This window comes from Micropterus salmoides, unplaced genomic scaffold (assembly GCF_014851395.1).
Source record: "Micropterus salmoides isolate LMB-PRFRI ecotype aquatic unplaced genomic scaffold, ASM1485139v1 Ms_hic_scaffold_7, whole genome shotgun sequence".
NCBI lineage: Eukaryota > Metazoa > Chordata > Actinopteri > Centrarchiformes > Centrarchidae > Micropterus > Micropterus salmoides.
The window spans coordinates 19266217-19290609 of record NW_024044459.1 but is presented as its reverse complement, the minus strand read 5'-3'; the positions used below and the strand labels follow the sequence as shown (position 1 = coordinate 19290609).

The 24393-nt window shown below is 41.8% G+C and overlaps 1 protein-coding gene across 14 annotated transcripts; it reads left to right on the top strand.

The window, feature by feature from the left end:
- The first annotated feature begins 893 nt into the window (after nt 1-893).
- atxn2 (ataxin 2) lies at nt 894-23751 on the top strand. 14 transcript variants are annotated; one of them, XM_038702831.1, is made up of 26 exons: nt 894-1427; nt 2906-2936; nt 3349-3408; nt 3813-3884; nt 5269-5419; nt 6298-6312; nt 8524-8648; nt 9607-9698; nt 10434-10622; nt 11777-11949; nt 12368-12619; nt 13881-14066; nt 14397-14576; nt 14747-14854; nt 15051-15121; nt 15239-15597; nt 15772-15835; nt 15947-16093; nt 17113-17130; nt 17753-17825; nt 18521-18714; nt 19386-19512; nt 19636-19827; nt 19944-20155; nt 21179-21353; nt 22951-23751. In XM_038702831.1, exons 1-26 carry the CDS (start codon nt 1318-1320, stop codon nt 22977-22979), a joined length of 3405 nt encoding a protein of 1134 aa, XP_038558759.1. In that variant the 5' UTR covers nt 894-1317; the 3' UTR covers nt 22980-23751. The 14 variants fall into 14 exon arrangements, with proteins under 14 accessions (XP_038558759.1, XP_038558757.1, XP_038558749.1 ...); XM_038702829.1 differs by having other exon boundaries at nt 19386-19533; XM_038702821.1 differs by having other exon boundaries at nt 9571-9698; nt 17753-17819; nt 19386-19533.
- The last annotated feature ends 642 nt before the right edge of the window (nt 23752-24393 follow it).

The window sequence follows — 24393 nt, the reverse complement described above, 5'->3', positions numbered from 1 at the left end:
GCACGCCTCTGGAGCAACAAGGGGTTAAGTGTCTTGCTCAGGGACAGAATGGTGGATGGGTCACAGTAGGGGATTGAAACCCAGGTCTCTCACACCAAAGGTCTTATTTTATATAGAAAAATGTTTCTATCATTTTGTCAATCCCTTTTGTCCACAGAATGTGCACATTGTCTTTAAAGAAAAAAAAAAGTAGAAATCAAAAATACATTTTAAAATGATTGAGATTACAAAAGAACATGTTAAGATCAATTATATCAGACACCTGACATGCAAGTTCATGTTTTGGTAATAAATGTATTTAGCAAAAGTGTTTAAATGACATCTAGGCTACAATAAATAGGAATTCCTTAATTTTCTACAAGCTGCACAAACTTGTCTTGTACGAAATTATTAATGTTTAATTTGTTCATGAACATGCTGTTAAAGGCAATTTACCTGCGCAACCACATCCCAGCATCTCAGTTAATTCATCAGGATTGTCGAACTCAGACCAGATATTTGCAACATGGAAATAATCTTCATCATGCTAATTATGAGCAGTAATGTAATGTATAATGTAGATGCCATCAACATGCACACACAAGAAGTGTGTAAATAGTGTGTTTCTATGTGTGTAGTGTGTTGACAGGCCGGCTCACGTGGATGTCACTGAACAGCCATAGAAGATTCATGGACTTCCTGAAAATAGTGCCATATTATATGTGTAATTTAAAAACAGGAGTATCTAAATGTTTCGTATGGTTCTCCAGATTAAATATGACATATGGCAACACATTTGTGTTTTAGTGGATTGATGGTGATGAAATAACATACAGCAGGAATTTTTGGTTACATGTTGTAAGCCGTTACGCCTTTCATATATCCCTCCGCGGTTTTTTGTCCCCTTTCAGACTGTTTTGGTCTTTTCGCTGTTAGCAACGCAAAGAACCTGAGATAGCTGTAAACCCTATTTTGAGACAATCGAATTTTTTTGTTAGGATTATATAACAAATTGACAAGAGGTGTAACTCCCATGTTTATTTTGGAAGAGTGATTTGCGCGTGTTGTCTTTTTTAAATATTGTTATTTTTTTTCGTTTTAAAAGGAATTGTACAGATCGCTAATTTAGCTAGCAACTGATAGCCACCTAGCTTCTTAGCATTGCATCTTATATGCTTCAAGAGGCACGTTGACATTAGGCTGCTAGCTAGCCAGATCTTAGGATTGCTAACAGTTAACAGTAGCGATCTGTCACACAAACATACACCTTCTCGTCGTCAGTAAGAAATTGTGGTGTGAAGCTGGTCGTTTTAAGACGCCGTCTTTTATGGGATCACAATGTCAATGAAGGCCGGTGGAAATCGCAGCAAGCCCGGCGGTGGCAACACCGCTGGTACCGCCGCCTCCGGTGCCGGAGGAAGCGGCGGGGGAAGACAGAATCTGGGCAGGTCTGTGAAATTCAAAACGTTAACTTTGCGTAATAAAAACACAGCAGCGGGGCTTAATTTGACCAGTGAACAGTACGTGGACACAGTCACTTCCAACAGTGTCGTTTTTGAGAGATGACATTCCCGTTAAGTGGTTGAAAACTACTACGTGTTTGTGAATGTGGGCCTTGCGACGTGTTGGTCACCTAGCGCAACGTTATGCGGTTTAGCTAGCGAGGCCTGTCTGCTGGCTCTAAAAATGTTGCAACTTCGACGTAACGGATCCTCCTCTTGTACGTTAGATAAAACATCAGCTGGTATCTGGCTTATGTATTTAGACATGTTTGGGTGGACAAACATATTTCCCACACATGTGCGTACCGGTGAAGCTGCTTGCCAAGTTTCTGATATCGGTTTACTATCAGCTCGGAGTCAATTTAGCTCGCGTTAATTAGCCATTTGACAGCCCATGCTTGCTATTCAGGGCACTTGGCTCACTCAGTGTTACAACGGCTAGGTAACGGGACAGCCTGGCGATAAAGCAGCTGTGTTTGTTTTCGTTTGACTGTCACGTTAGCTTGGTACGTTACCGCAATATTGCTGCAAAGGGTTTGCCAAGAAATTGATATCAAGCGTGTGGGCGCACGAAAGAAAGGGGCGGGTGTATAGACGGGGTGAAGAGGAGGAGAAGGGGGGAATTACAGACCGATGGGCTTTTCAACCTTGACGTTGCTTCTCGTTTGAAATTATGTCCTTGAAGCATGACATTTCTGTACATGTCGTCCAAAAATAAAGCTAACACACACTGTCAGTGCAGGAGCTGCACGCGTATCGTGAATTTTGATGGTGTTAATGTGGTCAGGCTTCTATTCACCGGTCACTAGGACAGTACGCCCCATTCATTGCGTAGGTTTCATCCATTAATGCCGTGCGAAGATATTGGAAAAATAGGATAGGACCAGTTGGACTAATGCATACAAATGGAGCTTATTTGAGCTCGAAATTACTTGGGTTTCGTTTCAACATTGAGTAACTGACTGTGTTCAACTGAGCTTATTACTCATTTATAACAACGAAAATAATGTTGGGAAAGTGACCACTGCCTACATTGAATCAAGTGTGAATGCCTGGCCATGTGCCAGCTACTGAACAAGGTGCGTTTTAGGACATGCTTGGGGGGAAAAATGTAGGCTACCAAGCCTTTGGCTGGCAGCCACTTGAACATTATTCTAACCAGCAAAATATCGTGGAATCTGTGGGGAATTTCAGAATCTACATTGCATTCAAATATTTAATACATCAACATTTGCATAGATTTAATTGGATAATGTATATTGCTGATGATTCTTGGGCTTCCCCTTTAACATCTGCAACAGCGGTTATATACTATTGTAGAGATACACAGCATCACCTCCTCAGAGAGTACTTTCAGTAGTAAGAACTTCAGTGCCAATGATTTTTGATAAGTTTGACAACAATGGCTTTTTTTTTCCTTTCAGGGGAAGACACAGTGGTAAAGGTCCCGCAGCAGTAAGTAACTGGTTAACTCACATAATTCAGTAGAAAATAGCTTTTATGCCACATAGGCATGTACTGTCAGAAGTTTGGTATACCTGAATGTTTTATTTGATCAAAGAGGGCAAACTGCTTAAAACACACACACTGGATTAATGCTTCTTTTTGTTCATTATAGAGTCGATGGAATACAGTGTCATGTTTTTGTAAGGCATGCAATTTGGTTTAAAAGTTGCAAAGAATGGACCTCAGAGCAAGCATAAATCCAGTCTTTGGATATCTGTGTCTTATTATGCATTATGAATGGAACAAATGTCCAATAGGTGTCACATGGCTGCGAGGTGTCACATGGCTGCGAGGAGCGTATTTAGCATAGGTTTCCTATGTAGATGGGGAACATCAGAAGTTAACTGTGTTTTTTCTTTAGGTCATTTTCAATGGTGTATATGCAAATATGAGGATGGTCCATGTCTTGACTTCAGTGGTGGTATGTTTACTGTGTATCTGTCTTGTTAAAGATTTGAGATGATGCTTCACATATGTTCAGTATGTTTGTCTGGATTTTGTTTTCTGTCTAATAGCTACAATGACTGGAGAAATGAGCACAGTTGCAGGGAAAAAACTCTGAATCAACCATGTGAATCATGCTTACTGTAAACGAATTTGTAACAGCAGTCTGTCTTTCACCACATGCTGTTTCTTCAAAATGTCTATGCTGCTATAAACAAAGCCTGCGTGATTTGTAGAGACTGCTAGTTGCATTAACAAAGCAGCGATTGATCAATCATTTATCTGTTTCACAGCAGATGGGTTTCTGAACTTGTTTTTTGAATATGTAAATTGACATCGACACTGCATACAGTGAATAATGAGAGGCCTATTCGTTTTTAGGGGGCCAAGTGTGAGCTGAAAGTGAAAAACGGAGCAGTCTATGAAGGAGTATTTAAGACATACGGTCCAGAGGTAAGCGACACACACACTGCAGTGTTCTTTATAGGTGCTTGATCTGTTATTTCCTCAGTAGCAGTACTAATGATTAAGGTTAACTGTGCTGGAAAGATAGTGCCCAGCCAGCATTCAATAGCAACTTCACCCCTGAGGTGGCTTAGACAAAGATTGCCCTTTCCATCTTTCCTTTTATGGAAGAGAGGTATGTGGCCCTTCATCTTCCCTTTTAGGTTGAAGTATTTCCCAAACATGTCCTGTGGGGAAAATAAAATGAAAAGCTTTACCTAAGCAATGGTACAAGTTTCTGTCCAATTCAGCTTGGCATCAACTTCAGTTATTGATAGGATGTTGTAACATACATTATCCCCCTGTTTTAACTCCAAACAACAGGGCTTATATTTATGTATCTTGTCTCCCACCTCTTTTATAAGGTTGTGTGACTAATGCGAATAAAGCTGGCAGGGTACTCCAAAAAAAACAGAATTTGGGGTGCTTTCACAGGCAAACACACCACTTTGTTTTGAGACCAAAGCAAAGCATCACATTTGGGTTTTATTGCCACAGTGTGTGCAAGCAGAACCGTCAAATGTGCTGAAATATTCACATAGCTGTATTTTACCACCTGGTTACACGGTCTCTTAGTCAACGATGTATTGTTTGGTTGGTAGGGCTTGTGTTTTCAGTTTTCTGCTATAGTATTAGCTGTAGTACAACTTCTTGTTTTGAGGAAATTGAAGGTCATGTCTGCTCCCACTGCAACTTACAAGCTCCTTCGTCTGGCGTGGATGCCTTTAAATGAGCAGAACACAATCAATTGATGTCAATCAAATAAATTTTTGTTTAAATATTCTGTCAGCCAAAGAACCTAGAGGGGATTTCCTGTAGTTCAGCTTTAGGCAAGCGTGTTGATGTGCCTTGCTGGGCCAAGATGGAAGTTTTTCATTCTAATCAAACACGCCAAGTGATTTAATTGGTTAGGTCCTCTTTTTGCTGGTTGTCTCATCAGTATTATTCTCATCGTCCCTTGTTTTCGATTAATTGATTCATGGTTATTGTATAAAATGTCAGAAAATAGTGAAACAAGTCTGCCACAATTTTCCAAAGCCCAAGGTGACCCCTTCCAAGCGCTTGTTTTGTCTGGCCAACAGAAATGGAAATATATTAGATTCTTTTTCAGAGATTCCATAATACATTTTCTTAAAAGATTGATTGATTATTAACACTCTTGCCAATTCATTTTCTGTCTGTCAAGCTAGTGCGGTGAATGATTTGTGATGAAACAATGTATGGTCTCGGGCCTCCATATCCCATGGTTCCTGGTCTCTTCTGTAGATAGTTTAGGCATTTGATATATTTCACATCCCCCTTCAATCTAATTTAACATATCTTTCTCCATCAGTGTGACCTGGTGTTGGATGCAGCCCACAGAAAGAGCCCAGAGCCGAGCATAGCCCCCAGGAAAGAGGATATTGTGGAGAGCATCATTTTCAAGGCCTCTGATGTCGTAGTGGTGACCTTCAAAGATGTGGACCTAAATTTTGCCAGAAAAGGTACAGAGGGCTTTTGTGTTGACCAATCTAGTTACATCAACGGCCTTTATATACCTAGTCTTGTACACACTAAAACGCATGAAGCATACACAATGTAATTAGGTTAGTTTGTCACTTTGTATTCATTGCACACTCGCACAAAAATAAACACATGCCACAGTGAATTCCCATCGGTGCAAACACACAACATATTGATCTTTTTCAGTCTGTATATACTACCTTGATGTCACAGAGGCTTTGGCATGACTTAAATCTTGGGTGTCGGCTTTGAGTGGCCAGTCATTGAAGACTAATGTGATGTATCGATTGGGCCGAAGGTTGCCCCAGCGCAGCAAGGACACTCAATAAAGGCTGAATGAGTCTTCTTCATCTAATTCACCGTGACCCCTACAATTCTGCTTTGAACAATATTGGACTTTGTGGAAGGGGGTTATTATATTCTGAAAAGTTTAAGGCTTTCGCTACATGATTCAAGGAGATGCTACTGCACAGCTGGTGGTGTTATCTTGTTAAATTGAACAATTGTGGACTGACTGGAAATTTTATTGTTTTGTAGAAAAGTAGTTACATCTTAAGCACCATTGCTAATAGTAGTGATTTTATGTTATTAAGTCAACAAGATACTTAGAAAGGTAAGTTTGTTTTTCACTAACTTAATAGCTAAATAAGGGGGACGTGAGGAGTCTCCTAGGCTTGACTTAAAACTATGGAAAAAAAACAGGAAATAGAATTTCTCTTTAAAACTTGCACATAGATGATCCACATCCTAAAATTGTTGGACAGGAAGTCAACTGCTGGTGTTATCGCCAGTCATTCTGTCTGTCTGTCCATTTTCTGACTCTCTGTCATCTGTCTGTCTCTCCTCTCCAATGGTCTAGTCTCCTCTGACACAGGTAATATATGGTTGTTTTCTCCTCCCGCACATCTCTGTATGCACCCAAACAAATTTGTGAATCTCTGAGGCTTGGGCCTGATCTGTTGCCGTCTATTGCTGCATTTAAAATCCAAATTGGTGAATGAATTTGGGGGATCACTGCTTTCATATAACATAAAAATACAAATCTGATGCAGGTCAGTCTTGGTCCACCTGATCCTTAGTTGTCTTTAGACTGGATGTTGCTTTCGGTGGAGTAGTTGCCACTTGCCCTATTATATGCTGTTTAATTAAGCTTTTACTTAGGATTTCAGTAGAGGCTCAAAATTGAATCCTGCCATGGCACATAGATACTTATGGCCTTATACATACTTATGAGGAATCTGAGGATGTGTGAGATATGCGAGTGTAAAAAGTTTAATGTAGTAAGCTAACACTTGTTTTATACTAACACTAATACTTTTTGTATATTTACAACTTAGTTATATAGTTTTCCCAGATGTTGTTATGGTTCAGCATAATAGCCTATATGTAGCCAGCTTGTAAAGACACCCTTGCAGCTATGACTTATTCTTAGAATTGCAAGGATATGGTATCTTTCAGAGCATTGTTTTATTTTTCTAACATGAGTTTCTGCTGCGGCGCTGGATTTCAAACCTTACTGGACCAGAGCTCAGTTCAAATCAGAACTAGATGGAAAAGGGGGCGTTATGAAAGCAACAGATTGAAATCTCATGTCGAACACATGCACCTTAACCTGCGTTCTGAGCCTTGTGTTAAAATGTCAGTATCTTAAAGTGCTTTGAGAACATGTAATTTACTGCAATCTAAATGCATGTTTGCTTACTCCTCATTATGCCCACATTGTACAATTCCCTCAATGGACAGTGTGCATAGAGCATCCCAGCCACATCTACTAATATAATTCAGGCCTGTTAGCCCAAATGTGTGTGTGGTGCCAATCAAATTTCTTTCTGAACTTGCTCTGTGCCAGCATGCTTAATGCACTTTTTATTGTGGGATGAGTTGGGATTAGGGCTGGGCGGTATATCGGTATAATGAGGTATACCAATACAATTTCAAAAGAGATATGAAGTTAGACAATACTGTTTATACCGATATAGTCTGATGTTGAGTTAATTAATATGTTTCCTTAAAGTTCTGCCAGCGTTTGCTCGTTTCTCTCTCCCTCACCGCACAGGCCCGCCCCTCCCTCTGCATCTGCATGCAGCCGTCTACTCACAAACTCTCAACAACATGGAGGGAGACACAGTGCTGAAGGCTTGAAAATGAAAAAAAACAACAGTTCAGTCATTGTTTCCCACACATTCACTTTACTTCAGCGGGCCGCCCAGGTTAGGTGACACATTTATCAGAGAAAGACAGAGTGATTATGTTACAAGTAGCGACACAGTGGATATTTTACAAGAGCGGACCAGATAAAGTGACAGTGAACACACCAGTGCAGATGTCATTCGCTAGCTACCATGTCGGTTTTTATACCATATCGCCTTTTTGGTCCATATCGCCCAGCCCTAGTTGGGATGACTGAGTTATGTAACTCCAGGTGGCTCGTATCCTTCATGCACATAGTCCATTGGTGCCAGGTCTGAGAATGTGTGAGCAGACTTTCGCTGAGATTAGATTAGATTTCCTTTCAAATGTAATTGTGAGTTTGAGCGTGCCCGGCCCTGGATTGTAGTTGAGCCAACCAAAGTATTCTGTAAATTTACTTAAATACAGTAAAACGTCCTGAAAGTGTGGATCATCATCAGCCCCAAGTAGTCTTCTATACACGTAAATCACGTTTTTCAAGAGGTTGCCATGGTGATGGGTAATAAAAAAAATTCTGTAGCACCTTACATCTTGATTTAATTAGTACATTTTATTGCAGGCTAAGATAGTGATTGGGGACTAGCCTTTTTGCCTTTCTTTAGAAGGTTGTTGTCATATTCTTGCTCACAGTGCCAGAACCCTTTATCCTTCAGCTATACCAAGGCCAGCTCAAGCAATATCTCAATTTTTTTGAAAGGATTTTTTCCCAATCCAGTTGAACCCATGTTTGGTTGTGAGTGGGTGTGCCTGGTGAACCACCCTTACCTCCATGTAGACGTTTGCTGTGAGAGAGTGTGGCAGAAGCTCTTGAGGCATGAGCACAGTGTAGCCATGTGATTTTATACCTTGTGTGTGTCTGCTGTACATGCGTATGTATTATTTGTGTGTGCCGCAGACAACTTCACAGATGCAGCAGTGAGCAGTAGGATCAATGGCGAGCATAAAGAGAAAGATCTAGAGCCCTGGGATGGAGGAGAGACCCACAACTCTGACAGCCTTGAGTCTCTGGATACAGATGTGGTAAGAAAATAAACACATCGATGCTGCACTGAGTACATGTAGTGGAATCCATACAGGCCTTCATATGATGACTTGTAAATAGGGCTGTCGCGGTGAAGTAATTTGTTGGCGCTGAACAGCGGTATGCAGTATTATCGCATTTTTCATCAATGAAGTAATTTGGTGCCATATAGCAGAGTAAGTTTGTCAGTGGATCTCACCTCACTGCACAGCGAGCCGCTAACAGCAGCTTTATGGTTGATGCAAGGTAGCTGCTGGGAATTGGTCGACAACATTGCCAAGCAAACTCATTTTTGTAGTTTGACCGTGTCTTTTTCATACGTGGCTATATCGTTGCCTTCAGGGCATGTCACGCACGCACGCATTTCCACAACTAACCACTGTTTGTAACGGTATAACTAAATTTCCACAGAAAGCAACATGAGAAATAGCTGCTGGCATTATACTCGTTAGTTTGTGAGCTTCAAATGAGGCTTATCGTTCAGTTTCTCTCGACTGTCCTTCAGGATTACAACATTAGTACAACATTTCCGAGCCTGCTAGCCACATTAGCGGCGCAGTGTGCTAATACCAAGTTAGCTAACCTTTAAAATAAACAGTAAAATACAAAACACGGCAACATTTACAACTTCCAAGTTTGAAGTTGGGTCACGTCCAGCCCATGGCGGTCCGTCCTTGAATCGTTAAAAAGCTCATTTCAGTGGAGGAACTTTTGAAGCACTACTTTATTAATTTAACACGCGCTGAAGTGTAAAGTATGAACATTGCAGTTGTTGCGGTGCTTGCCATCCTCCGCGGTAGGCTTGACCAATAGTATTTCAATATCGCTGTTATCGCGACAGCCCTACTTGTAAATTTGACAGTGAAAGAAGTAAACATTGGTTGTGCCATCTGATCCACATCGTTGATAATTTGTTTACAGGCCTTTTGTGAAATTCTCTCTCTCTCTTCATCTCAGTCAAACGGGTGGGACCCCAATGACATGTTCAAATACAATGAGGAGAAGTATGGAGTCTTGTCTACATATGACAGCAGCTTGTCCACATATACGTAAGCTTCTCTACGCTCATGTGTGTCTCTCTATGCGTTGTTTTGTTCAATATATTTATTCTGTTAGAATATGTTCAGTTTCTTGCACACAAGTAATCTACAATTTATTTGAAATAATGGATGTGGTCATTAAGGGGACCTATTATACTGCATTTCTAGCCCTATATTGTACTTCTGTAACTCCTGTATGGTGGCTTTGCATGATTCAAAGTTCAAAAAAGTATTTTCTGTCTTATACTGGCTCTTCATGCAGGCCCTCATTTCAGCATCTGAGTGAAACAAGCTGTTTATGCTTCTGTTTCTTTAAGACCCCCCCACTCCAGAGCCCACTGTCTTCTGATTGGCCACTGTCTATCTAATGTGTTTACCAGGTTGCTGCAGGTATAGGTCTGCATGTTCTTTTGGGGGCGTGACCAGCATTCTCTGCCTGGAGCAAATTACCATATTTGGAAATCCTGCTCGGAATGACATCATATCGAGCCGTTAGTAGAAAAAACTGTTCAAAACATAGCATTCGGAACAGGGGGATATCTGAGGTTTTGGCTCACAGGGATTTCTTTGTAATACTTTTACCTCATCATTTGAAACTTTGGTCATGTTTAATATGAACATCTGACATTGTAACATTATAGAAATGCTAGAAAATATCAAAAAGCAAAATAGGTCCCCTTTAACCTGTATCCCTAGTCACTCCATCACCCTGCTGCCCTTGTCTGACCCAAGCTTGTTTCCCAGGGTCCCCCTGGAGCGGGACAACTCAGAAGAGTTCCTCAAGAGGGAAGCGCGTGCTGCCCTGCTGGCAGAGGAGATTGAGGCCAGTGCCACATACAAGGCCCGTGTCGCCTTGGAGAATGATGAACGCTCTGAGGAGGAGAAATATACTGCTGTGGTGCGAGGGGAAAGGGAGACTCACACACTTAGCAGGTAAGACCAGGACACACGTACAGGCTTAGGGCCAATACATACTACTTCTGCCTGTGAGTGTGTGTTAGTGCAGACTTTGCAATTGTGTAATCATTGATGTGCTCCTTTTCCTTTGGGTTCTCTTTTCCCCACACTCTAGCTAGGCCAGCTCCTTTTCTTTACAGTATGCACCTTTAATTTTGATTCTTACAAGTATAAACTCAATCCCACAATGGGAGTGTAAATGTTGCGCACATCAAGAGCCGCTTAACAACGATGAGAACAAATTAAATTTGCTCGGCAAATGCTGATAGTGAACATAGTGTTTCCCCACATACAGACTTTACTTGGGCGGCCCTTGATGTGCATTTATACTCCCGTTGTGGGATTGAGTTTATACTTGTAAGAATCAAAATTATATGTACATACTGTAAAGTAATGGAGCTGGCCTAGCAATTAATCGAGTCAGCAGCTTTATTGTTAATGTTTTAAAATTTCATCACCTGTAAGTGTGATGGAATGTACCCCATTTATGTTTTATTGTTATAAAAGATTAAATAAAGCATTCCTTTCACCTTTTTTCCCATAAAATATCTACACCATAAAACTGACTATAAATATCATGCGAGACGATTTATCATCAGAGTGCTGATGTCTCCCTCAGGTACTATGTTTATTAAGGAAGAACTGGAAAGAGTACTCTGCATACTTTATTTCCAGTGCGTGATATTTTACTGGGATATTTTGAGGCAAGAAAGGGATCTATGTACTAGCATGTTATATCTCATATTTATACCAGAATGTCATGCACCACATGTCAGAATTATTGTTGAAGGACTTTGAGGTCCCACCATTGAAGTGCAAGCATGAGAGCACAAGTACGTATACAATATGTACAAAATGCTTGCTGACGGCGTGGGTCTGCAGTAGAAACGCACAGGCTTGAGAAGCATATTGAAGCCTCGAAGGGGGACAATACAGTCGCAGCGAATTCACTAAATGGACAGCAGCTGTTCCCAGAACAAATACTACTTTGGTAATTAAAGAAAACATGCTCATTTTGGCAGAGAGTTACTTAGTTGAATGTAATAGTGTAGAGTGAATTCCTCCTCTTGGTTATCTTGACTCTTGTCTATGACCGTACTGTGTGTGCGTGTGTGCGTGCGTGCGTGCAGAGAGAACAAGTACATTCCTCCAGGTCAGAGGAACAGGGAGGCGATGTCATGGGGACCGGGACGTCAGAATTCCCCTCGTCTTGCTCAGAGCTCAGCTGGACCCCCCACTCCTCGACCAGGACCTCACGACTACAGTCCCAGCTCAGGGGCCGATCAGAGGGTGGTTAATGGAGGTACGTATAATACATCACCAACACGCATATGGTGTTACTTGCAACATCCTATATAGAAAGTTCTTCTGGAATACAGTGCTGTACAGTGGTGCATTGGATGGTGAGTGAGTTGGTCAGTATAGTGATCCAACTGTGACTGCCTGACCCCGCCCCCCTTAATCTATTTAACTGATGTAAAACTGGTGGTGACTTTGGTTTAGAGTCTGGGACGTTCATAGTAGCTGTTGTTGCTCATTGAATGCATTTATTGTACTTTACTTGCATCAGTTAAATCGTTTTATTCCTGCCTTGACATTCTTTCTCATGTTTATTAATCTCCCCCTTCTTTCTGTTCCTGCTATGACTTTGTTTTCCCCCCTTTTAACTGGTTGTCATCTGCTGGTTGTCATCCTTGATCATTTGTCCTTCCCTCTTTTAGGTTCATCCCACTGGCCCTCACCCTGTCCATCTCCTACCTCCCGCCCCCCCTCCCGTTACCAGTCTGGCCCCTCCTCCCTGCCTCCTCGGGCGGCCACGCCCACCAGGCCACCCTCCAGACCCCCCTCTCGACCTTCCAGGCCTCCCTCTCATTCATCCCACCCCTCCTATCCCTCCTCCTCCTCAACCTCCTTTTCCCACCATGGGCCCACATCGCCAGCCTCCACTCTGCCCAAACGCATGTCTTCAGAAGGTACCCACATCAGTGTGGAGTAGACCTGGGCAAAGGCATGAGTTGAAGGTGGAAGGATTGCGCTAAATATGGAAATTATATTCCGAATCATAGAAAATTATGTTAAATGTTTAAGTTAAATAAGGAAGCTACTTTCAAATGTGAATTTGTCCAGGTCTAGTGTGAAACAACACTAATAGGTGAAGTTGCTTCTTCAGACTGATTCAGGTCATATTTGCAATTTCCATACAAATGGAAATTGTAAGGATTTGGTAAGCCTCGAAGCTGATCCTTCTGTCAGTGCGTCAGGCAGTTTCACCTTGGCATGTGGGTGCACCACACTGTGTGCTGTGCTCTCTGTTTAGCAAGAGTTCAGCCACCGAAAACACCAAGGCAGCAGTTTCTCAAAATGTTTTCTTTCGTTTTTTAAAGAGACTTTTTGGCCTTCATTTAGATAGGATAGAGAAACAGGAAAAGAGGGAGAGAGAGAGAGGTGATGACATGCAGCAAAGGGCTGTGCACTGGATTTGAACCCGGAGCCGCTGTGTTAAGGACTGAGCCTTGTACATGGGCGCCTGGTCTACCAAGTGAGCTAACCAGCGCCCCTCAAAATGTTTTATGATACAGCAGTCAAGTCTATAATTGACCTCTTCTGCTTTAATGTGTTTAAGTCTGTTGCTAGACTCACCACCATCTTCCACGGTGATGCTCTTTGTCGCTGTCTCAAAATGGGGTTACAATGTGCACCCTCAAACGCTTCAAATTGTAAGCGAGGCCTTCAACCTCTTAGTCCTTGTTTCGTGCTAAATCTAAAGTGCTGCTGTCTAAATAAATACGTGTTTATAATTTTTCAGTGAAATGAAAAAATACTTCAGATCAGTTTTGCACTGGGCTGTCACTTGTAAGACGGACACTCTTTGTGTAACTGCACAAGCTCTGCTAAACAGTGAATTCTTTAAATACGGGTTTCCACCTCACCTTCTTTCCCATGTTTTCCCCATTTCTCATCTCTCACTTCACTTGGTTGTGGTTTGAGTGTGGTGTGTTGTGTGATCGTTTCACACCTGCAGTTTTCTCCACTAACACGCATGTCACTAAATAACATTACTGTATGTTGTGATATTTAAACCATAGATGTAGCAAAGGTTTGTTTTTAAAAAAAAAAAAAGCTTTTGAGAGACACGTGTGAGTTTCAAAGAGAAACCCGTTCAGTGTGTTACCTCACCTCCACCTTCTGTTTATGGAGTTCTGTCTGTCTTTATCGGTCTTTCTTCATCTACAGGTCCACCCAGGATGTCTCCAAAATCACAGCGGACGCCTCGTGCTCACAGAGTGCCACCCTGCCGGACCACTGGAGTCCCTCCAGGAGTGGACTTAATTTCCCATAATGCACCTGGAGAGGTCCCAGTGACTCCACCAACCAGGAGCAGCTCCTCTGGAGGGACATGGTCCTCAGTGGTTAGCGGAGGTAGCGCAGTTATTTCCTTCCTTCCTTTTATTTCTTTACTTTGTGTTTATTTTGATACATTTCCAACCATTTAAATATTTCAACTTCATTAAGATATAACACAATGGAACATATGTGCAGAGGAGATTTCATGAAGTTATGTTGTAGCACCACTGCGTGGCATGTTTGTAAGGGCCTTGCGTTATTGTGAAAGGACACTACAAAAGCATTTTCCGCCTTGTAGTATTATTAAAGAAGTACGATGATTGCAAACATTTGCTTTGAGTACTTATCCTCTAATGTTGGCCAGTAAATCAAGATGACACTAAGATCTCTTCTTCCTCTCCTCAGCTCACAGACCTCGTTCCCCCAGACAGAATAGTATGGGTGGAGCCTCCCCTGGCCCCTCCTCCCTCCCGTCACCACAGACAGGAACAGCTCCTGTGGAAACTGCTTCTACACCAACATCAGCTTCCTCTCCGACTGCTGCTAGCCCCGCCCCCAACATGGTCGCCTCTCCATCAGGTGAAGGTAAGCTTAAAGTTAACCTACAGACTCTCACCGAGATGGATTAAGGGACCAAGGAATGCTAAGTGTGATATGAAATACCTGATTTCTGTGTGCTTTTAAAGTAGTTTCTGTCACTGTATAAGCTGCTTTTATGCTGGAAGTAAAGAGACTTGTTTTTCTGTCCTGTGTAGCAAAAGAGTGTCGTGTCCAAGAGACGAGACAAACATCCCCCACGGCAAACAAGGAGAACATCAAACCCATGGACAGCTCACCTAGTATCACCAGACCAGTCTGTAAAGGTACAGTATATATACACTTCGGACTGCTTTATCACAAATTTTTTTAAAGAAGAGACTATTTGCTGAGACACCCGTTTTAATTTATGTACCTGTCATTGTAATATAATTTAAGTTGTTGTGCTGGCTTAAATATTGGCTCAGTATTTCCAGATCCATTGGTAATGACTCATTACTCTACTCTCTACTCACCTTACAGGACCCCCTTCTATGGCACCAGACCACAGAAAACAAATAGATAATTTAAAGAAATTTAGTGTAGATTTTAGGGTAAGTATTTCATTCATTTGTACGGTATAGAAATGCTGAAAATGTGACATAACTAACCTCCTGTTTATGAGGCTGTACTAGAGCTCTAACTTTCTTTTTTCATCCTCCCACTTCCAGTTGCAGTCTAGTTCAAACTCAGAGCCTGCCTTTGACCAGATGATGACCAAGCCTCCCAGAGATCCAGCAGACAAGCCTAAAGACCTTCCCTTGGACAAAGCCTCCACAGTGGGGCGGGAGGGCAACGAAGAGGGCGTTGTAGGTATTGCTGCTGGCACCCCTGGCGGTGCTCCTGCTCCATCCACCACCACTGCAAACACCAGTAAGCCTGGCAGCCCCGCTGCACTGTCCCCGTCTCCTTCCGCTCCGGACCAGAAGAGGGCGGGGCTGGATGTGACATCACAGGGAGTTCAGACGACGTCCACATTTAGTGGTCCCAAGCATGAAGAAAAGGAGGAGAAAAAGGAGGCAGTGCAAGAGTGAGTGGAAGGGATGGTATGGTTGAGAGGGGAGACTGTACATAATTTTAAATAACAAGCCTGGAGATATTCTGTAGTTTTCTTATCAACAAATCCTACCAAATGACCAAAACCAACATGATAATAAGAGTGATCCTTTTAAATTTTAACTTCACTTTTTTTCTCCTCCTGTAGTCAAGTGAGAAAATCAACCCTGAACCCAAATGCCAATGAGTTCAAACCCAGGTTCAATACGCAGGTCAGTAGGCCCTGCTGCTGCCAGACTACACAGTTTAAATGCCACAAACTGAAAGTGAACTCATTTATTTGGCCTCTTGCTGTTTCGATCTCTCTTTATATGCTCCATCAGCCCAAACCAGCCAACACCCCGACGCCTCCCCGGCCTCAGGGCCAACCCAGCCCCTCCATCGTAGTCCAGCAGCCCCCGACTGTGTATGGCCAGACAGTCTGCTTCCCCCAGATGTATCCCCTTACACCAGTCAGCCCTGGAGTGCAGGTGAGACACACTCCTGTATGCCGAAATGTGCGCTATGAAGACAGATTATTTGTTTCTATTAGAGCCTGACCGATAAATTGGCCCATATGAGCTAATTGCAGATAAATTGGTATCAGTGTTTATAAGAGCCAATAAATGACACTTAAAAAAAGAGATGTCATGAGTGTTGTAGTTGCATAGTTTGTCCACCAGAGGGCACTCTTTTGTTCAAACTACTATTTATAACAACAAGAAGAGTTTGTGTTCTCTTGGTGAGGTCTCATAACTACACGTAACAAATGTTAGGGGATAATCTTTGTTTTGTGTTTCTGAAAAGAAGAAGAGAAAAAGAATATTGGCTGATATTTTGGAAATATCAAAATTGTTATCATCAGTCTTAAAAATCCCGTATCGGTCGGGCTCTAGTTTCTGTTCAGTGCAGATCAATCCAAGCATCATGTTGAATCAGTATGAAATGCAAAGTTCATTTAGACAAATCCCTAACAACCATTTTGCCCTCATTTGTTATTTTTCTTTCCTTTTCTGTCTTGGATTCATCTCTAATCTTTCTTTTTATTTTTAAAAGGCTACATCTCACATTTCTTTTGTAGTTTCCTTGGACACCTTGATATACAGAACATGTGCATCCTTTTGTCATCACTTTTCCTTCCTCTCTCATGTTCCAGACACTTTTATTTTTTTATTTTTTTTATTTTTTTGCAGAATTATTTGAAAAATGTTTAGGTAAATATCTGGGATAAACAAGCTTAGAAATGTTTAAAGAAAGCAGGTATGAAAGATTTATACAATATGATGTCAAAATATTTACTCTCAAAGCACTTCTTAACTGTGCTTTGAGAGCATATTTTTGATGAATGAAATTTGTAGTTGTAAATCTATTTTTGTCCTGTGTTGCTTTAAGAAAAACTTGGTGATCCAACATCAGACACGTGTAAACGATAACATACCTTGGTGAACAACTAAAGAGTGGTTCTCTTTTCCTTTTCTCCCCCTCCTCCTCCTCTCTCTCGCTCCATTAGAAAAGCATAATATGGAAGGTTTGTGAATTTTTTAAATCCTTTTGTTTTTTAAGCCCAATCAGTACTGAAATGTCTTGCTTGCTTGTTGAATTAATGCCATCAGATGTTGGTTTGCCAACTTCTTATTGCAATTCGTTTTGAACTGTCATCACAGATGGACTTGTAACGTCACCTTATTTCTATTGGCTTCATCTGTTTACCCATACAAATGGCTTTTTGCTGCATTACTGTTTGTAATAGAATTGCATGGTTTATAATGTTACGGACTTAAGGAATGGAAGATGACAAGCAGTATTTGGGTTATAGACACAGTTGTAAAAACACCCTTTTCTGCCCAATAATAGACAGTCATAGAAAATGCATGTGGTCCCAGGTAAGAAATAATTCCCACAATCTCACATGTACATACTGTATGTGTTTTTTTAAGTATGTTTTTTGTATTTGTTGGGTAAGGGATTAGCTACTAAAGCAACATTTAAAAGCTGAATAATTGATGTCCAGCCCAACACAAGTAAGCAAAAGTTCACCTGTTTTTAGTTGCAGGCTGGTTTTCCATTCTTGTTGAAATGATGTGCCCACAGACGATTGAATATAAACTTGTTTTCTTCATTTGCCATCCTCATTCCCCTCTTCACTACAGTCTCCAGCTATGTATCAGGTTCAGATGCCTCATATGACGGTCAGCCAGTCTAAACCCTACAGACCAGGTAAAGGTGAGAATAACAACTGCCTTGTCATATCTCTCTCTCTCTCTGTGTGTCGCGCTCTCTGAAGCTGACTAAATAAATGTGGTTGGGAAAGTAACTGCATTGGCTCTGAATGTAAGACTTTTGTTTCTGGATATTGTGTTTGGAGTCGTACTATTTTCGAGGTACTCTATGTATTCACGACCAAAGAACACTGATAACTGCCAGGAAATGTGATGGATTGATCGGCTGATCAATTGGTTAACTTTATTATCCCAGAAAGAACTTGATCTGCAGCATGGGTACAAAATTTCAGGTGTGTGTGTGTGTGTGTGTGTGTGTGTGTGTGTGTGTGTGTGTGTGTGTGTGTGTGTGTGTGCGCGTGCGCGTGTGCGTGTGCGCGTGTGCGCGTGTGCGTGTGCGCGTGTGCGTCACAGAGGCAGAAGATAAATATTTAAATGACTTGGGATTTTTTGGACTACTAGTACCTTACGGAAACTTTCCCATCTGATCAAGTCTTTCTCATTCATCAATATTTTTTTCCAAAGATGGGTTTAAAAAAAAAAAAAAAAAAAAAAGGTCAGTTGTCTTATATTCGGGCCAATTCTGTGAATAATTTGCCTCTTTTAAAACCAGCAGTACTTTTTCTCATTAATCCACAATTCTGTATAGTTCAGCTTTAAGGGATATTAAACAAAACTTACTCCCCATCTAATTTCCAGTATCCAACATGCCCCAGCAGAGGTCAGACCAGCATCACCCACAGGGCACGCCCACCATGATGCACCCAGCGACGGCAGCAGGACCGCCTATTGTAGCACAGAGCCCTGCCTACTCTGCCCAGTACTTCACCTGCAGCCCGCAGCAGTTCACCAGTCAGCCGCTGGTCCAGCAGATGACACATTATCAATCACAGGTAAGATTTACTGTCACCACCAGCATCTTCAGCAATGCTCGGCCCAGTAGGGCCTCTGTTAAGAAATAAATGTAACTATTACAGTTACTCTGGTACTATCTGCTAGTGCTGGCAGTCTTCATCTCTCCCAGCTGTTCACTTGTCAGCCATTTGTCTGACCGACGCCTGCGGTCCAGCAGCTTGACAGAGTGCCAGCATGATGCCAGTGTTTTCTGATATGTGGAGCTGTCTGCAGGCTCCTGCCTCTCACACCTGAAGTGTTGTTACCTGTTTGCAAACAGGCTGTGATACAACAAGCGCAGGAACACAGAGGCAGTTAGGAGACTGGCTTCAGGGTGTTTAGGGCTTACAAAATTACCTCATATTGATTAAACTAAACTGAAAAGAACTTAATTATTAGTTACTAATTTTCACGGCAAGCCTGTCAGGGCAGTAATTAAAATTAAAATTATTCTTTTATGTCAAATAGCGCTGGTTATTGTTAGAAATTGTTATTGACAATACAATACCTGAGGTTTGGTACCTTTTTTAGACATGATACTTTGAAAAGTAATAAAAGTTTGTAACAAAGGAAGTATTGTGGTTAGATGCCCACCCCTTGCCAAGAAGGAAACGTTCACACACAAGTCCCTGATGTTGTCCGTGTCTGTCCGTCCTTGCGTGTCTTCCAGGCACAGCATGTGTTCAGTCCGGTAATGCAGGGCAACGCCAGGATGATGGCGCCTCCCACACACGGCCAACCCAGCCTCGTCTCTTCCTCAACTACACAGTACCCAGAGCAGACACACACCATGTATGGTACGACAGCCTACCACATGTGTATGTTCATACGAGTATGCAACCAACAATATGTGCAGGCATAAGTAATGTGTACAGTTTTAATACTTTTCATCCTTGCTAACACTGATCCCTGTCTCTAAGTGTCTCCAGGGCCAATGCCTCAGCAGTACCCCCATCCAAATGCCACCTTGCACCCTCACCCACAGCACCCCCAGCCCTCTGCCACGCCTACAGGCCAAGCCCAGCAGGGTGGTCCCCCACAACATGGAGGTCCTCCTAGCCACCCAGCTGCCAGCCCGGTCCAGCACCCACAGCACCAGCAGGCAGCAGCAGGTGAGTACGTTAAGGTTGGAAGCTGAGATTTTCCTGCCCAAGTCTTGTTTCGATCCCTGTACACATAAATATTGTGTATAATAGTGTTTATATTTCTTTGTTTTTCTGTGCTGTAGCAGCAGCAGCAGCCCAGGCCCTCCACATGGCCAACCAGGCACCGCAGCAGCAGATGTTCTCAGCCTTGGCCCCCACGCCCCCCTCCATGACCCCGGGGCCCAACCCTCAGTCTCCCCAGGCATCGTTCCCCTCTGCCCAGCAGACTGTCTATATCCACCCGCAGCAGGTGCAGCACGGCTACAACCACAACCACATGGCACACGTGCAGCAGGTAGGTCACAACCTGCTATCCCACTGTACTTCGAGGCCAAGTCATCAGATTGGCAGTGGTTCCTGAACGGGATTTTAAATGCAGATATAAGACGTTTTAGTTGGCATACTACAGGATACAGTGGAAAAACAAACCGTTTGCATTGTCACAGTCCAACCATGTTAATTCCATATAGCACAAAAAAAATGCTTAAATGCTAACTTTGGGTAAAAATGGAGGTTTGACCCATGCCTGTCTTTAAAGGAATTATGGGATATGAACTTTTCTACTGTTTAGAGAGTTTGATGAGAAAGGTGATTAATGTCTGTGTGTAAAGTATGGAGCTTGAGTCAGGACGTGCTTTGCTTAACGTAGCTTCTCACTACTTACAACCTGTGGTATTTCTTGATAAACAGCCGCACAGAGAGACAGCGTGCAGCTTCCTGGAGTCTTGGCATCACAGTGAGGTTGTCAGGATTGGTACCTTTGTGCCTGTACAGAGACCTTTTTGTTTTTGTGTGTGGATTAAACAAATGAGGTACATCATGTAAATTAGTGACCTTTAGAGATTGGTGGAACGGTAGGCATTATTTTGAACTTCACGGAGAGCCAGGTTAGCTGCCCCCCCTGTATCCTGTTCTAGACTGATTGCCTCCTGATGCCTGATCTACCAAATGTACAATTGTTGGCAGAGAACATTTCAGACTTTGTGTTTACATCATTAAGGCTTTTGTTATAGTGACTTTGCATCTTTCTCTCTCCTGAGGTCATAAATTAGCAGAACAAACTTGCTTTTACTTTAAGAGCTTGATGGGATGACTGAGTTTAAGCCAAGTTCTACAGTCAATTCATTTGAACAGAATATTAATCATTTGGGTTTGCCATAAAGACACTATACTTTATTCCATCCTCCACACCCGTTAATTGTCCCATTTAATTGCTTGGAGAATGTTGTTGCATTGATGCCCATCTGTTTCTTTAAAGAACTCTCTTGTCCTTCTACTTGTGTGTCACTGTCACACTCGTGTTTTCTCTCACACCTAGGCCCATATGCAGTCCAGTATGGTGCCGTCTCACCACCCGGCACCCACCCACCCCACGATGATGCTAATGGCTACCCAAGGTCCAGGTGGTCCGCAGCCACAAATGCCCCAGACTGCCCTCAACCCCATACCCGTTTCCTCCACCACACATTTCTCCTACCTAGCACATCCACAAGGTATGTTCATTTTATTAACTAGTACACTCCTGCGGGGAGCAGTCAGAAGTGTGCTAGCATGTCATTGTACCCGATGTTTATACTTCATTTATGTGCACATGTAGGCGTTTTTTGATCCACATTGTGAAAGTAAACTTATTACAATGTGCACACATTTACTAACTGCCTACACTAGTTGTCAGGACAGTCCCTTAACCTGTAACAAGAATAGCTGCAGTCTGTACTGATCCGCAGCAGTTTGTGGCTCTTTCTTGACTCCAGATCGCTAGCTGGGTCTGGCTCTCTCATAGTGGATCTAACAATCACATCTACCAGAGGAACAGACTGGGGGGGGGGGGAAGACTGCACACTCATTTGTGCTTGACAAGATATTATCAAGAGGTGAAGCCATGGCAGAGGACCAAACAGGGGGTGGACTTTTTAAAGTCTGTCCCTACCCACAGCCGAGTAGTCAACGCCAGCTGTTTTGTAATAGCAGGCTGATGTCTTGTCAAGAAACAGTGGGAGAAGATAAATTAGTTAGCGGACTGAGTTTCTGCCCTGCTTGTGCAGAAATTTATTATTAAATCTGGTACTTATGTGGCTGCCAAAGATAACCCATCTTTTTCTCAAAATATGCAAATGGCTGCTTTGCATGTGGACAGTCATGTTTTAGGCTTTTTGCAAAAGAAAAAATGACAACAAAAGGCCCGGTTCACACTTTTAGAAGTCTCTAAAAACAACAATCACATTTTGAGAGATTAAAGGTAGAATAAAGAGCACTCAACTTTCTGATGCACCTCAGATCAAGTACCCAAGACTCCCTCCAATTCGAGGCTCTTAAAACCCCCTGAAAAGAATCCCTTATGCCAGCTAGTCCGGAAACTAACAAATCCTGCAACATGTCTCACACACACCTTTCTCAAACCAGCACTGCTTTACAAAAACCAGTTAGAGTAAGCCAAATGATCACTCAAAGCAAAAATACTTATTTGGAACATTGGGAGGAAGAGACAAAAAAAACACCACAAACTAGATTGTTATCTAGCAGTAAACATAGATTATGAAATGGCTGAATATCTCTCTACGGTCAGAGATATCAAGCAGTGCTGCTTCTTACAAAGTGCAGACTCGGTGACCCTTGCAATTGAAAAAGGGAGACATAAAAACATCATGGTTACCTAAAAAATATAGAGTATGTGAGCACTGTACGACAGGAGATGCATATTCTCCTGAAATGTGACAAATATAGAAGCATAGCAGAACAATACTTTCAGAAACTCAATCTAGTAATACCGGATTTCAAAGAACTTAGATAACTATAAATTAAGAATAATCTTAGAAGGACATGAGCGAGTGTCTCTGTGTCCCAACCTGAGGGACAGCGAGTGACTATCTGTATTTGTTATTTTTGTTGTTAGAACTTGTAATTGCTAAACTGCATGGTCATGATTGCATTTATTCTTATATTCATGATGTAAACTTTTGATTTTGCAGCAAACCGCTTTGGCAACATTGTTTAACATTCATGCCAATAAAGCATATTGAATTGAGAATTTTGAGAATCTCTAAATGCATGAACTTTACATTTCCCCCATTTTGTCTCTGGTCTCTGCAGTGCAAACTCATCATCAGCAACAGCTGTAGATAGAGGGCGCCAGCGAGCCGAAGGACCCACTCTGCGTCATGCTTCTCAACCAGAGCCTTCATAACCAGGCGATGAAGAGAATGAGAGCCCTCCCTCTCCACTCTTTCCTCATCCTCACCAGACATGCTTCACATCAGCTTTTCTCTTCCCTCCCTCCCTCCCTCCCAGACTAGGCAATAAGAGAATGTTAACAGGTTGATGCAGTGACATGTTTTAACGAGCTAGAGAGTTTTTAACAGACAAGACTGCTCCTATTCAGCCCCTGTTCACATGCAAACACACACACACACACACACACTTTTTCAGGGGTCCCAAATTGCAATTTGAGTCAGCTTGCCAAGTAAAGACGTGACAGAGAGAATGAGAGTAACTAATCAGTGAGAGTGAAGAAGAAAATTAAACTGGAACTTGCATTTTGTCTGCACCTTGTTCTGAGGAAAAAAAAATCTTCCAACCTTTAGACAGTATTAATCTTACTGTTTATTGCTGCTGCTATGTGCTGCGTTTGTTTCCAAACTACATGAAAGGTTTCTAACCAAACTAAAAACGAAACATGACAAGAAGCTTCCTGTGAAATAAACACATTTTGGCAGCCAAGAGGACAGGAGAAATGTTATTTATGAAATTATAATGGCTGAGGTGATCAGATCCCACTTCTCACCTGACCCTTATGTAACTTTTAAGTTAAAACTTTTACTTTGTAGATAATATAAATAATTTAAAAAATGAGCAAAAAAATTTAAAAACAATAAAAAAGTTTTAAAAACTGAATGGCTTACTGTGGTTGTCTTGCGTTGTGGGTTTCTCATCACAGGTATTGTAGTTTCTCAAATTTTTGTATTTGTTCAGGTCAGAAAATATGGTTTTAAATATTTATTCAGAAAGTTTCAAGATCTCTTACAAGAGAATAAATTACACATGTAGATCACAACACAATTCATTACAAGCGACACGCTCATTAAAACACTGACAAATATTAAAAATACTATGTACTCTCAGAGGAATGAGTTTTGGTTTTGAAGTTCATTGCAGTAGGAAGGTGCACAGTACCAACAAATGCATGATAAACACCTGTATTAGGTTTTTTTTCAAGTTTTTTTAATGCCTCACTCACAGATTATGGTTATCGTTATCAAATCGGATATGGTGACGTTTATTCCTTTCTTACATAAAGTCTGATTTATTCTAGCATCTCCACACTAAGTATTGGGAGGCGGTGAAAAATGATTAACTGGGAAAATAATCAGCAGATTGACAATTGAAAATAAAGCTTTTGTTGCTTTCCTATATTTCTGTGGGATTTACATCCCAATATAATGTAGGTTGTCAGAATTCATTTTAGATGGGGGTATGGCATAACACTAGCCATTGATGGCTGTTGTGTGCGAAAATAAAAGCTCAAAGCTTATTAGT